This window comes from Pseudochaenichthys georgianus, chromosome 16, assembly GCF_902827115.2.
Source record: "Pseudochaenichthys georgianus chromosome 16, fPseGeo1.2, whole genome shotgun sequence".
Taxonomy (NCBI): Eukaryota; Metazoa; Chordata; class Actinopteri; order Perciformes; family Channichthyidae; genus Pseudochaenichthys; species Pseudochaenichthys georgianus.
The window spans coordinates 11,449,863-11,463,783 of NC_047518.2; the positions used below are offsets into that span (position 1 = coordinate 11,449,863).

The window sequence follows — 13,921 nt, forward strand, 5'->3', positions numbered from 1 at the left end:
AATAGTTGGTGCCTGGCATTTATTTATCTTTACAGTGAAGAATAATGATCAGTAATTGCGGCTCCTTGCTGTGAAAGTGGCATATAATCGTATTAATCCCTCATTAAAATATATAGTCAAAGACCCTGTAAACACACAGGTGTTTTCACTTATCAGCTGATTGGATGACTGTTGTTTGCTAGGTGAGAGATATTTCATCAATCTCTGTCTGTTCGGGAGGTCATTTTAGCGGTGGTGGCGAAGTCGATAGGGACTTGGCTTGGGAACTGGAAGGTCACCAGTTCAAGTCCCCGAAAGACCAAGTGCTACCGAGGTGTCCCTGAGCAAGGCACCGTTCCCCACATTGCTCCCCGGGCGCCGTTCAAAATGGCAGCACACTGCTCCTAACACTAGGATGGGTCAAATGCAGAGAAATAATTTCCCCATGAGGGATTAATAAAAGTTCATCTTATCAGTGAAAGTGAAAACACCTTCAGGTAGGTGTTCTGAAGTTGTGAAGGACCTATTCATGTTTAGCTTTTGATAGAACACTTTTCTTTCACACTGTTATAGACCACTTTGAACCTATGTACCAATAATGACGATCAAATGAGACTAAAGGGCACTAAATAATCTAAAACTTTTATCAACCATTGCAACTGATTTTACAATTTAAACCACATGTGGCAATGATGGGACATTGTATAGACCATAATAGTTTACCAGAAAACAATACAACTAATAACATCTATCAGTTTTGAAGATGACAATTTGGTCAGTGTTTGTTTGCCAAAATACTTATTTATCTATATAAATGTAGTTTAATGTATACATGTCCAAACCTCACGGCATTTAAATGCAACCCAATAGGACACCCCTCGGAAGTCACAACATTATTATGTTATATTAAAATAATAAGAAAAAAACAAAATCGTCCCCTCTGCCCATCTTGTAGAAGATAGCCTGACTTGAAAGAAGAGCAAAGAGAAACATAGAGAAAGAGACATTCATACATGTTGGCTTGTGTTTATAGCAGGGCCCCTCTTTTTCTTGGTGAGTATACCATTAAAGGCATTGTAAGCTGAATGTCAATGAGAGAGAGAGACATTCTCATGAATGAATGGAACCAGGCAAAGTTATAGTGATGCATAACATTACCAAGTAACTAAGTCTAAGTCTTTTTTCTGTCACTTCCTAGCTCTGTATAACCAATTTATTTTGAGACTTTGATCTCATATTAATCTTACTTTTACTCCCAAATACAAATATTGATTGTATTTCTGGTCAAACAGAGGAGTATTGGAGTATTGATCAGATCCATTGATCATAAAGTGGCCGACAGGAAGGGTGGCAGCATGGACTGACCTTCATTCAAAGACTCAGTCAATCATGCTGTTGGATTTCTACTCAGTTTTTGGGTGAAAATCATTCTTAAACACATAAAATAACGGTTGTGTGATCTTACCTAACCAGTTCTTAAAAGTGTTACTGCAAGTTAAAGTACTATGACATTTCCATATTCTAGATATTTATCTTTGGTAATATGTTAAATCTATAGTCGGGTGAGCTGACAGAAGGTGCTTGCAAGACTGAGGGGCTTTCCTACATTCTGATTGGAGACAAAAGACGGGGTAAAATAAAACCAAACCCTTTCGAGCTAGAGGGAATTAAAGAGATATTCGAGCCCAGGGTGGACCCATCAGGTCAGGGCGTTGTAACCTTCTAGCTTAAGGCTGATAATAATAACATGTACACTTTAACCCTTTAATCAAACTGTACCTTAACCTTATTATACTGTATAATTACACTGTTTCTGTAAACAGGACTATATTGACATTGCGGTTATCAGCAGCAAGCAATGTCTGTTCTCCTGGTCGCTGTCAATTTTTCATAAATGTTTGTTTTATGGCAGGAGAGGTTCATATGTTGGTCTTCTCACCATGGTGATTTTATAGGGGCTGTTTTTACATGTTTGCATTTGTAATGCCTGAGTGGGAATATGGAGCCTCTGTCACCATTACACTCTGACCTGTTCCTCGGGGCAGACAGGAACGTTTAAAGAAGTTCCAAGTTTTGAAAGGAAGTCGTTTATGGTGTTTCCTGCTCCAGCTGATAGCCAGTCAGTCACAGCATGGCTGGCAGACAGATGATCACTATAAACTGTTATCCATCAGCATGTCCTTTTATCCCATTAGCCAGGAGCACACATGCTTATTGAACAGTAGTACTCTAACTCGGACTAGTAATCTAAAGTATTAGCTATTGTAAGTACGGAAACCCCCTCTAGCAAGGACAGACATCAGCACTAAGCTGCTAAAAAGTGCTGCAGAGGCACAGTTTGTGAATTGGTGTTTGACTGCATTAGCACCCAGCAGCAGACAGGCTAATGTTTAAAACTTTTCGGCATCTGGCTACAAACAGTACGCCCAGGCTAATTTATAAGATCTAATGCCACATTTGTGCTGTACTGCACTTCTACTTCAGGTTAAACTGCTACCAACTGTTAGATGTAGTATGTCTTCTCTGTTATTAGACAATGCATTAAGGTGTAAAAATTGCTTCCACACATATTGCTGTGTTGTGTTAACCAGTCTACTTTCTTGCAGAGGATTGCAGAAGGACATTTTGGCATTTGTGAATCATTTGTTGCATATATCAGCATGCATTTCACTTTCACTGCCGCACGGCTTCAGCGCCCTTCGTCACTTTTTCAACGCTATTGCGGTATATGGAAAATGAATATCATACGGTATAAAGCTCACAGTATTCGGTAGGAAATTGTATACCGCCCAGCACTAGTTGTTAGTGCTGTTTCTGACAGAGGTTTGGGTGGTGCAACATTAGTTTTCTTTAAGAGCTGGGAATGAATGTCTGTGGTCTGTGATGTAATGGCCATATTGTTATGGTTAAAGAACATTCAGGAGTAACTGATTAACACAATCATTGAGAAATCAGCTGTGTCTTCATGCCCTACACCAGTTCAGAAATGAGTTGCAACAACCAGACACATTTAAAGGGCTGGACAAATGTCCTTGCCCATGAAACATTTAAAAACATGAACTTGCTGTTACTGTTGTGGTTGAGCACCAGCTCCGTTAGTCCATTCAAATCTTCCACTTCCTCTAAACTCAACCCCCCCCCCCTGTGACTGTGAGCCCTGCCGGAGGACAGTACAGGGAGGGGGGAATGTTGTGCCATAACATTTTAGATACTGGTATAGTTGACCATGGTAGTGCTGCACTTTAATTTGGAAATAATAAATAAATATCTGGTGAACATTGCTGCAGCTATAATGACATCATTCATTTAGGGCACTGGCTTAAAAGGAGTTCTGTTCAAAGAGCCTCTTTATTACTTTGGAAAAGCTTTATTTGCAGTCATATTAGGTTTTCAGATCTTGTTTCTGACATGTTCTAGCCCCGTAACCATCAGGACTTTTGTTTCAGTCCATGAAGACTCCTGACGTGTAAAAAAAAATGTCATTGTCATTGCAGCCTGTCATATGTTCTGCAGTTATACTCTTTTGGCTTGTTGTCATTGGCAACAGTGTTTGCATGTCCTTCCCTCCTAAATAATGGAAACGGTATGACCTCAATTCTACTTCCCACAAGGCACCAGGATCTGAGTCAATATGTCGAAGAAGAGGCTGGGTTAGAAAAAAAAACATCTCCCTCTGTAGATAAAACAGGAGAGGAAGATGGACATATGAAGTAATAAACACAGCTGGAGAGTCAGTCCAGGGGTTTGTATGTTTGTGTGGGTGTTTTGAAGGGTATAGCAACTTAGCAACGTTTCTTTTTAATGCTGGGCTGGCAGCTTGCTGAGTGATATGATTGTGTTTTCTTTTAGCTTGTTAGCCAAGTTTTTATTATTTTTCAAACTGTAGCTCACTAAGCGTGTTCATGAGGAACAAATTCAACAGGAGCTTATGGCAATTATTGGTAAATAAGGAGGATAAAATGGTAAAATACCTGCACAGACTATATTAAGCATTTAATGTGATGCTCATGTGCTTCGGGTTATTCACTTGCTTCTCATTGAATCCTCTAATTCAGTGGTTCCCAACCTTTTTTCCCAAGAGCCCCCCCAAATAACTCCTGTTGGAAGTTGCGCCCCCCACACACACACAAGGGGGGGCGGGATTTTCTCCGGTTGTGTATCTTCAAATTCTAGCGATCTCGAGCCGGTTTCTCAAACTTACCTACCCCACCTTTAAGTTGTCAAAGTATCAGAACGGTGTTTATTAGACTAAATGCTGTGTTCATTTGAGTCCGTATCATTGCTATTGTATGGTTTTGCAAGGTTTTTCTAATATTTTGTCCATCTCCTTTTTTGTGATAGTAGGGCTGAAATCATTTGCCAAATGAATGAATTAATATATTTAGAACAGAAAAATAATTGGGACCTTTTTTGATGATTGAACCTGTTTCTGTTCTGTTCTCCTATATCCATAGGATATGTGTTTAATTCATATATTCAACTTATGAAAGCTTACGATACATTATGTTCTTCTTTCTTCTACTTTTATTTTGAATCTTTCTTAATTTTTGAGCCATGTTTTTGCTTATTTTAAACGGGTAATTTAAGTCTTCTCTTATTGACTGTATCTCTCTTTTATTCTCTTGCAGGTATGCAGTGATTTACCTCCGTACGTCCAAGTGTGTGGTTCTGCTTCTTGTCCCATTCCTGTCTTGGCAAGTCTTGTCCATGGCTGGTCGTGTTTTTAATCGGTAACCATCCAGCGGCAAGCTGGACTCGAAGACGTCACCTCCCCTCACCTGCTCCTTTGCCCCGCCCCCTCAAAAGTCTTCAGATCAAACAGCGCGGCTCCACGACTCTGGGCTCCGATTGGCAAGTGAAGAGGAGGAGGAAGAGGAGGAGTATGTCATTGAATCAAGTCGACCCGGTTCAAGACAGGAGTTCACAGCCACCTACAGAGATGCAGAAACCATTACTGGTAAGAATACGTTATAACCTTTTGTAGACAAAACTTGCTGGAATCCATTTGGCAGTGTTGAATTGCACTAGATCAGGGGTGCCCAACCAGTCGATCGCGAGATGTGTCTAAAAATAGAACAACAATATTCTGTTTTATCGTTAATGTCCTATAACATAATCTTCAGTCCGCACACACACAAGACCGCAATTATGGCAGAAGCCCAAAATGTATAATTTTACTCCGAGTGGGAAGATGATTATTTTTGTATCTATTCCAATTCAAAGTCCACCTGTCTCATCTGCAATGCGAGCGTGGCTTTATCGAAGAAGGGTAATTTAGGAGCGGCATTTCAAAACAGTGCACAAACGCTACGAGACGGAATTCCCTCCTAATTCTGCCCTAGCTCCAAAAAGGGGAGGGGCCTGAAAGGACAGCTAAATGCACAGCAGTCCATTTTCACCAGGCCCAACAACAAGAGCAAGGCTGCGACCAGAGCATCTTATCGTGTCAGTCACGTTCTTGCGAAACACATGAAGTCTTTCAAAGACGGCGAAGTAGTGAAAGAAGCATTCCTGGAGGCTGCCGACGCGCTTTTTGGGGACAGTAAACAACAACAATAACAGTAGCATTTCAACAGGTTTTTGATATAATAAAAACTCAAGTTAGATACCGTTATTAATCAGCTGTAAGTTTTAGTTTGTTTGAACTTATTCATTATAATTATTGTACAAAATGGTATAAGAATGCAAACTTAAATTGATTATAGGCTATTATAAATTCAGGTTAAGAAACTAGTGTTACTTGCATCCTATTTTAAAGGCATTTCTTTTTATAATCAACTAAAATGCTACAAAAAAGGGTTTGATTCTATTAATTTTGTCTCTTTTATTGCACTTTGGCAGCAGATTCCTGAGTAGCTTCAGATCTGAGTTGTCTTATTAGAAAGCCTAATTTATACTTTTGTAGCAACACTATTTTTATATAATGGCAAATAAAGGGTTCAGAGTCTTTTCTTTTTTCCCTGTGTCATATGTGGCAGCACTGTTCAATGCTTCGTGAAAACATTACCCACTAGTATGTGACGTGTGAATAAACTCCAACTCTGTATCAACAACACTGTTGTGTAACTTCAGTTAAATACTTTTAGGTGTGTAGATTAGAAAGAGGTAAGATAAAGGATCTGCAGTATTTTATGAAGTATTAATCGTACAAAGGTCAGTTTTATACAAGTAGAAGTGTGTATTTACCTGGCAGTAGGCTGTCAGTAATGGCTACGCCTCTCTATTTGGACTGGTAGATCTCGGCAGACTGGCAACTTTAAAAGTAGCTCTCGGTTCAAAAAAGGTTGGGCACCCCTGCACTATGCATTCATATATAATGCAGCTGTCAAATATGCCCTCCTAGTAAATATCCATCTTGTAGTATGGTCTGAGTCAATACAATAGGGTTGGGTATTAAATAAGTTTTACATGAAATTCAACCTAATTAAAAACCTCTAAAGTTTACTATGAGTAATTGTCATGGTCAGTTTGTGGTCTATTTTAGATAAAGTGAGACTGAGGCATGTGGAGCTGTGAGAAAGGGTCACTCTCTGACCCTTTCTCTAATGTCACATCCTGTCAGTGAAGCAGCTCCAGGGGACCTCAGCTCTGTGTACAAGCCAGCATGTGGGAGGAGCTCCCAGTGGAGGGTCTCCATTAGCTTTTTCACTCATCTCCCCTCCTCCGTTTATCTTTCTCTCCGAGCCAGCAGCGAGACACTCATGTTTTGTCCTCAGTGATCACAATTTAGCTCTACCGTGGCCCAACTAATTGTGACCATGTTTCTGACGGACTCTTAACTATTAAAGTGTATTAAAGTCCCTTTTGTAATGCTGTCCTAATCATGCAACAGCCTATATTGCCCCAAACTCGATTTGAAACAAACCCTGATGACAGGAAAACATAATTAAAAAAAAAAAAAGCCGTTTGACAGACTACATTAGAATGTAGTACTACAAACACACTAAGAGACAAGTTGTCTTGTGATGAGACTTTAAGGACAACTCCTAAGTTTCAGCAGTGCTCAGACTCAATTTAGCAAGACGTTTCAGACCTTGAGAAACTGTAAGGAATGGGGCCCGGGGGAAGGGAAAGGGAGCCTTAATACAACTTGGCCTAAAGCCACATCAACAAGGCCATGAGGGTTGCCATGCATTGTACAGCACGAGACTAATGGGTCAGTTGAACAGTGATTGAGACTCTTTCCGTTTCTTACACACAACAGGAAAATAGTTTCCTTCTAAGGTTTCCTGTAGCACAGGGGTTCCCAACCTTTTTTCCCAAGAGCCCCCCCCCCCCAAATGACTCCTGTTGGAAGTTGCGCCCCCCCCCCCCCCCCCCCACACACTTCTACGGGCAGAAGAAACATTTCTATTAAGGACAAAATTATACATTTCTGTCTTTTTATGCCTTTAATAGCTACCAACTTGAATTTTTATTAAAATGAATTAATCAATTATTTGTTATATGTTATTGTAATGTAGAGACAAGGCTTTTAGCGACAATCATTTATTGCATTACAATTATATTAAAAAAAAAAATGAAGAAAAAAAAAAGTCTAAATATGATATTTGGCCTCAAATCGCCTGAGGCCTGGCGTGACTGTATTGTCGTGACAAGTACAGTAGCCTTGAAGCTTGTTTTGAAGCTTATTACTTCAAGTCTCAAGTGTAAGATACCTTTTGTAGGAAATGTTTGCGCCTGTGTTGCATTATATTGTTAGGCTGTAACTAACAATTATGTATACCATCAATTACCAGCCACATTTATCATTAGGTCAATACCATGTCAGAAAATAGTGCAAAAAGTCAGTTTCTTAAAATCCAAGGTAATGTCTTTAATTATCTCTTGTTTTACTCCAAACAGATTGTTTGGTTAAAAAAAACAGATGCATAGGGAATTCTACATATTTGAGGCTTTTAACCTTATTTTCCCAGCATGACAATTTCCTTTAATGATTAATAGATTATCAAAATCATGATAATATTTCTTACAATCTACAAATCAGTTATTAGCTGAACCTGGGAGAAAAATGTAATTGCATCACAGTCTCCATTTCACTTTTGCCTGTCTTTGGTTCTGATACTGTCAAGATGTCCAGGTTAATGCTGTGTGTCTTTGTTTTCATGTAGTATTCTATGACAATATTCTGATCTCCTAAAGATTTGAATGTGGTAGTGTCATTTCCTTTCCCGTGACTTCAACCTGGCATTATCAGTCAGACAGACCAGTGTTTCCCCTACCATTGTCTTGGAGGGGCGCTGCACCCCGCCAACGGAGCTCCGCACCCCCCTGAAATTCAAGGTGTTAAAAAAAAAATTCCAATTTGTTTTCTTAATTTTTTTTATTTATATATATATATAGCACCAAATTGCAACTAATCTATATCTACTGTCACTTTTCACATTGAACATGTGCTCTTTTATTAAATAAACTAAACACTTTCATTTTAAGTTGTGAGTTTAGTGTTTTTGACCCTAAGAAACACTGATGCATTAATTAATAACAATAATCCACAGCTCCTCTCTCTGCTCCAGAGGATTTAAAAAATATATATCCCAATATATTCCCCCCAAAGCAGTAAACCTAGGGGAAACACTGCAGACTGAACAGACACAGATTGGTACATGCTAGTGCAACAGCTAAATGGGTACATTTTCTAAATCAGATGGTGAAATATCACGCTGTTGTAATATATAATGTAGTCATTTGTCTTTAACACTATCATCATTTAAGGGCAGTACAGTGGAGCAGGATGGATGAGTGCTGCCATCTGCTGGTATGGAAGTTTACAAAAAAATCAACATGTTTCGTTATCACCTGTTGTATTTTACGTTTTTACTTCTGTCCCATCATTCTTTGTCAGTCACGTCTGCTGCCTAACAAACTAGTTGAATACTTCCCTGCCAAGAAAGAAAGTTTGTGTGTATGTGTGCGTATAATGTCACTAAGCTTTGAGGATGAATGAACACAAAAAGCTGAATAGAGTAGCTCATTGCTATGGGGCAGTTCCTGGGCGTGGGGTTAATTCTCCATGGTTACCAGCCAGCAGTGATGTAAGGAGTTGAGTAACTGACTGTGGAAATTATTATGGGATGCTGGTTAGGAGAGAGAGAGAGGGATAGAGAGAGATCAGGAGCCTACAGGCAGATAACTGGAAAGAGACTCAAGCAAAGTTACGTAAGTGGTCAAACGGAGAAAAATCCAAATAGCTGGGTCTGCTTCCTGACTCATCAAACCACGGCAGGCGAAAAACCTCCATTGTGCTGTAATGCTCAGAGCACAGCTTCACACACACACACACACACACACACACACACACACACACACACACACACACACACACACACACACACACACACACACACACACACACACACACACACACACACACACACACACACACACACACACACACACACACACACACAGTAGAGACGGAGCCAGAAACACGTCTTAATGTTTGACGTGTGTGGAGAAATTAGCAATTGTAGCTTGTTCGTTCATGCTGTTGAGTTTATGGGAGGAGTGCAGTCCTTTTTGTAGGATTTTGAATAATCTTTGTGTCTGTTATGACACACTGACAGTATTTCCATGGATACAGAGTTTTTTTTGTACAAAAAAGGCTGAACCATCCAATGAATAACTAAGAGCAAGGACAGTGGCTAGCTCCGCACTTCACTGAGCAGGCTGAATGGGGAAATGATTTAGTGTAATGATCGGATTATAACAAATCAAAATACTTGGGGAGTTTGTGATAAAGTCATACAGGAAACCCCCACCCTGACACTGATTTGACAAAGACGTCTAGGCTACAATGCCTGCTCAGTTTCTGTCTTTGTTACCTGACTCATAAAGGTGGTGTTGTTGGCATGTGACGTTTCCTGTTTACATATCCGATACGACCACATGTCCTGTCATGTCCATGCCTCCTTTCGACCTCTTGAAAAATAACTTCCAAGTTGTCGACCAAAATAATTGCCAGCAAATTTAAGCACATACTCACAAAGGATTTCGTAACATCTGCATCAGGATTTGTGCAACTGAAGGATAATTAGTGGTAATTATTATTTTACAAGTGTAGACAAGAAGGACACTCTAACTCAGGGGTGTCAAACTCAATTTCATCACGGGCCACATTCGCATTATGGTTGCACTTAAAGGGCCGGTTGTAACTTTAAGACTATATAAAAAGACATATATAGATATTTAATATATATAAAATAATGTATTATATTACATTATTGCCTCTGCATTGGATTATTATCGGATAGGGTAATAACTTCATAATTAACTACATGTGAAAGCAGAAGATAGGGCAAATAATTGGAAGTCTCTTCAGTGAGAATGTCACAAAATGATTGAAAAAGAAAAGCCACATTCTGGAAAAAAAGACATTTTGAGAAAGAAGGCATATTTGAGATGCATTGTGGGACATGTAGTTTATGGGCAACGTGCTTCTGTAAATTGGCATGTAACCGTATAATAAACATATTATATTCTTTGCAAGCTCTTGTGGGGCCACAGAAAATGAAGTCGCGGGCCGGATTTGGCCCCCGGGCCTTGAGTTTGAGACCCCTGCTCTAACTGGACTCTAAGCTTTATTGGGTTAGTGACATTTAAACCCCTTGGTACGGTCCCCAACACGTAGACCTTTAGACACGGCAGCTTTCACCTGTCGCCCGGTCTAATTCTGGACAGGGTTGTGCTGCAGCTCTATAAGAACAGTACTGAGGTATTTGTTTGAATGGCTCCAATGGGGGACGTGTTCGTGGATTCAAGTTCATAGTTCATCTTTGTATTGACTTTTGTCATGATATGTACTAAGGTTGTGTGGAAAGCAGCATGCTCATACAGTGCCGGATTCAAACAATTCAAAATGTGTTTTTCATAGATTGAATCCTTTTAAAGAAGACCTTCTCTCAAGGAAACCTTTCAAAAATATTTGAGCAACAGAATTCTTCACATTCACATTAGTCAGAATAATTCTCTGGATTGTCGTTGTCGCGATGCTTTCTGTCCTTTTAGCTTCTACTAATTGTGCATCTGGTACCTTGTCTGTATCTATTGTCTGTGTTAATACCCGGCACCAGCGGTGGTGGATGAATCCAAGCACAAGTTAATTAAAGAATAGGTACCCAACATTTCTAAAATACAACCTTTTAGCCATCTACCATTACTTTGCAATAATATGAAATGTATGAACTTGATATACCCAACCTCTTTAAACAGGATGTTTTGTAACTAATAATGATAAACTGATTAGTGTAGTTTCCAAGCTTAAAAACAAACTCACTTATCAGGTGCATTTGATTGCAAAAGACACTGGGATCTGTAGGATTACAAAGAGAAAACTGAGTGGGTTTTTGGCAGTTCTTCTGCTGCAGCTTTGCTTGTGTTGTGGATGTGATGACGGCTTTACATGGGCTGGATCCGTCACATGACCTGTTGATCCCGCAGTTAGAGTTTTCATTCTCTACTTCATTAGTATCTCTCATCAGGTATGAGTCTACATGTACCTTTTTAAATAGACTGTGGGGCAGCTAGGAAGACAAACCGTTACAGGAGCAGCTTCAGGCCTGCTGCTAAAGTGTTTATACTGGAGCAGCAGACAGACAGAGAGAGAGTGTGTGTGTGTGTGTGTGTGTGAGACTGTGTGTGTGTACAGCCCAAAGGAAGAGTCCAGCTGGGCTGTCAGAGAGGAAGAGGGGGTGGGGGGCAAGCTGCAGGGCGGGCCATGTGGCTATCGTCATTGGCATGACGAACCAGTTTGGCTCGGGTCTCTTCTCCTCTTCACTCCTCCCTCTTTTCCTGTCTTTCTCTCTCTGTCTCTTCAACCCAATGCCGTCCTCTAAAACTTTTAGCACCCTCTCTCTCTAGTTCTTCCGGCCTCTCACCCTCCCAACAATCCTTCTCTTTCTCTCCCTCCTCTCCGGGTTACTTCTTGCGACCTTGCCTTCTCCCCGTTCAGTGGAAAATGTGATTGGGGGGCAGCAACGTTGGTGGTTGTCGGGCTTCAGGCACCATGAGTGAGTACACTGTGCACAGCGTGGGTTTCTGACAGGTTTCAGCTAGTCACGAGTCTGGCTAAGACACGGTGACACAGAGCTTATCTCGCTGCCTCTGTGTTCCCTTTGTTTGTCTGGGAATCAGATGTCGTGAAGTTAACGGAGCTGCAGGGATTCGGTTAACATGTTAACTGTTGTACTGTCATGTTAAATAACCTTAAAGCTTATCAGAGAACATACAACTTTAAACTCTACATGATCTGTTTAAGGAAATGTTTGTAAAGGTCTATAATAAGTGTATTGTAGAAAGGTCAACTTGGCTCTGTAACTATCTCTTGCCTAACCCACTGTACTGTTATAGTTGACAGGAGGCAGCCATGTTGGACAAAAGAGGTATTGGACTTTACATTTGTTCTTCAGTTTAGCAACATGTTAACAACATGAATCAAGCCTGTGTGCTTCTACAGTATAACCCTTCTTGTCTTAATTAACCTAGTTTTGATTCTCACTCAGTCCCGTGATACTTTATGTGCAGTGTTGCTACAAGTGTGGGTTAACTGTTAGGAGGCAAGTAAGCAAGTTCTGTTTTACCACAAGCACTATTTGTATGTTTTTATTCATATCTTTAAACACATTTGTGTCTTTTTGGATTATGATAAGTACATTTCTAGTGCTTGGCCCACATCATGCCTTGATCTCTTGATTTTGACACTTGTCTCTTTCTCACTCTGTGTCCTCTGCACAGGTTGACATGTGTGTTTCTGCTCATATTGACAGTAGTCTATTCTTGCACTTGAACTTTCTTTCTCTGGTGGCTGCTAGCTGCTGCTAATGTTGCCATGACCCTGCGTGTTGTGTTCTTTGTGCCAGCAGTCTATATTTACATTTGATTATCAGACTTGGACTTGAACTTCTTTTGGTCTTATATTCGCTTTGTTTGTTGATCCTCGATATAACTTGAAATGTTTCCAAGGGACAAAACTCATAGTTTTCTACAAAATACTACTTTCATACATTTATTTAGCAAAAAACAAGTAAGTTCATAGTTGTACTACTCTCCTGCTAGATGTAAGGTAGTCCTTGCTTTGCTATTGACTGGTGGTCTTTAAAAGGGTTGACTGTCTCAAAGCAGAACACAAGTCAACAACACAGCTGTCGGTTGACTCTGCCCTTTGGACAGTCTTGGTTAACTTTGTTTGCAATCTCTGCAACTTATTTAGCCACATCGTTTCTTTTGAAGAACAGAAATCTAATCTTTAAATGACTGAAAACTAGAGTAGTGCAAAGATGTGTGAAAAGTAGCTCAAACAGAGAGGTTGCAGTTGGAAAACAATAATTATTTTACCAAATACAGCAAACGACACACATTAGATACTTGTCAATATGAAAATACTTGCTTTTCCAAAAAAAAAAAAGTAAACATTTGAATGCTGTATTTACCCAGTAAGTAGGCTCAAGCTTGTGTTTATTTTGTCTAGTATTAGCCTGATACAATGATAAGCCTCTCTTCTGAGCATCGTCACGCTATTCTAACGGCCCACATATTATAAAACTTAGATTAACAATAACATGTCTTTCCTAATGGCTGGCAATGGTGGCCTTTGCATTTCAGTACTTACTTGTCTGTTGAAACCTCATTGGCTGTGCTTCCTGAATGATTCCCCAGTGTGTGTGTGTGTGTGTGTGTGTGTGGGTGGTGTGTGTGTGTGTGTGTGTGTGTGTGTGTGTGTGTGTGTGTGTGTGTGTGTGTGTGTGTGTGTGTGTGTGTGTGTGTGTGTGTGTGTGTGTGTGTGTGTGTGTGTGTGTGTGTGTGTGTGTGTGTGTGTGTGTGTGTGTGTGTGTGTGTGTGTGTGTGTGTGTGTGTGTGTGTGTGTGTGTGTGTGTGTGTGTGTGTGTGTGTGTGTGTGTGTGTGTGTGTGTGTGTGTGTGTGTGTGTGTGTGTGTGTGTGTGTGTG

The 13,921-nt window shown here is 40.2% G+C and overlaps 1 protein-coding gene across 4 annotated transcripts in view; it reads left to right on the forward strand.

The window, feature by feature from the left end:
* The first annotated feature begins 4,718 nt into the window (after window positions 1-4,718).
* trak1a (trafficking protein, kinesin binding 1a) overlaps window positions 4,719-13,921 on the forward strand; it is a 50,809-nt gene continuing 41,606 nt past the window's right edge. For 3 of the 4 annotated variants that reach the window (XM_034103366.1, XM_034103370.2, XM_034103371.1), the window contains exon 1: window positions 11,780-11,987. In XM_034103366.1, the coding sequence (XP_033959257.1) occupies window positions 11,984-11,987 (4 nt within the window). In that variant the 5' untranslated portion in view covers window positions 11,780-11,983. Of the gene's footprint in view, window positions 4,937-11,779; window positions 11,988-13,921 lie in introns of those variants that run through there. The other variant, XM_034103369.2, reaches the window with a different exon arrangement.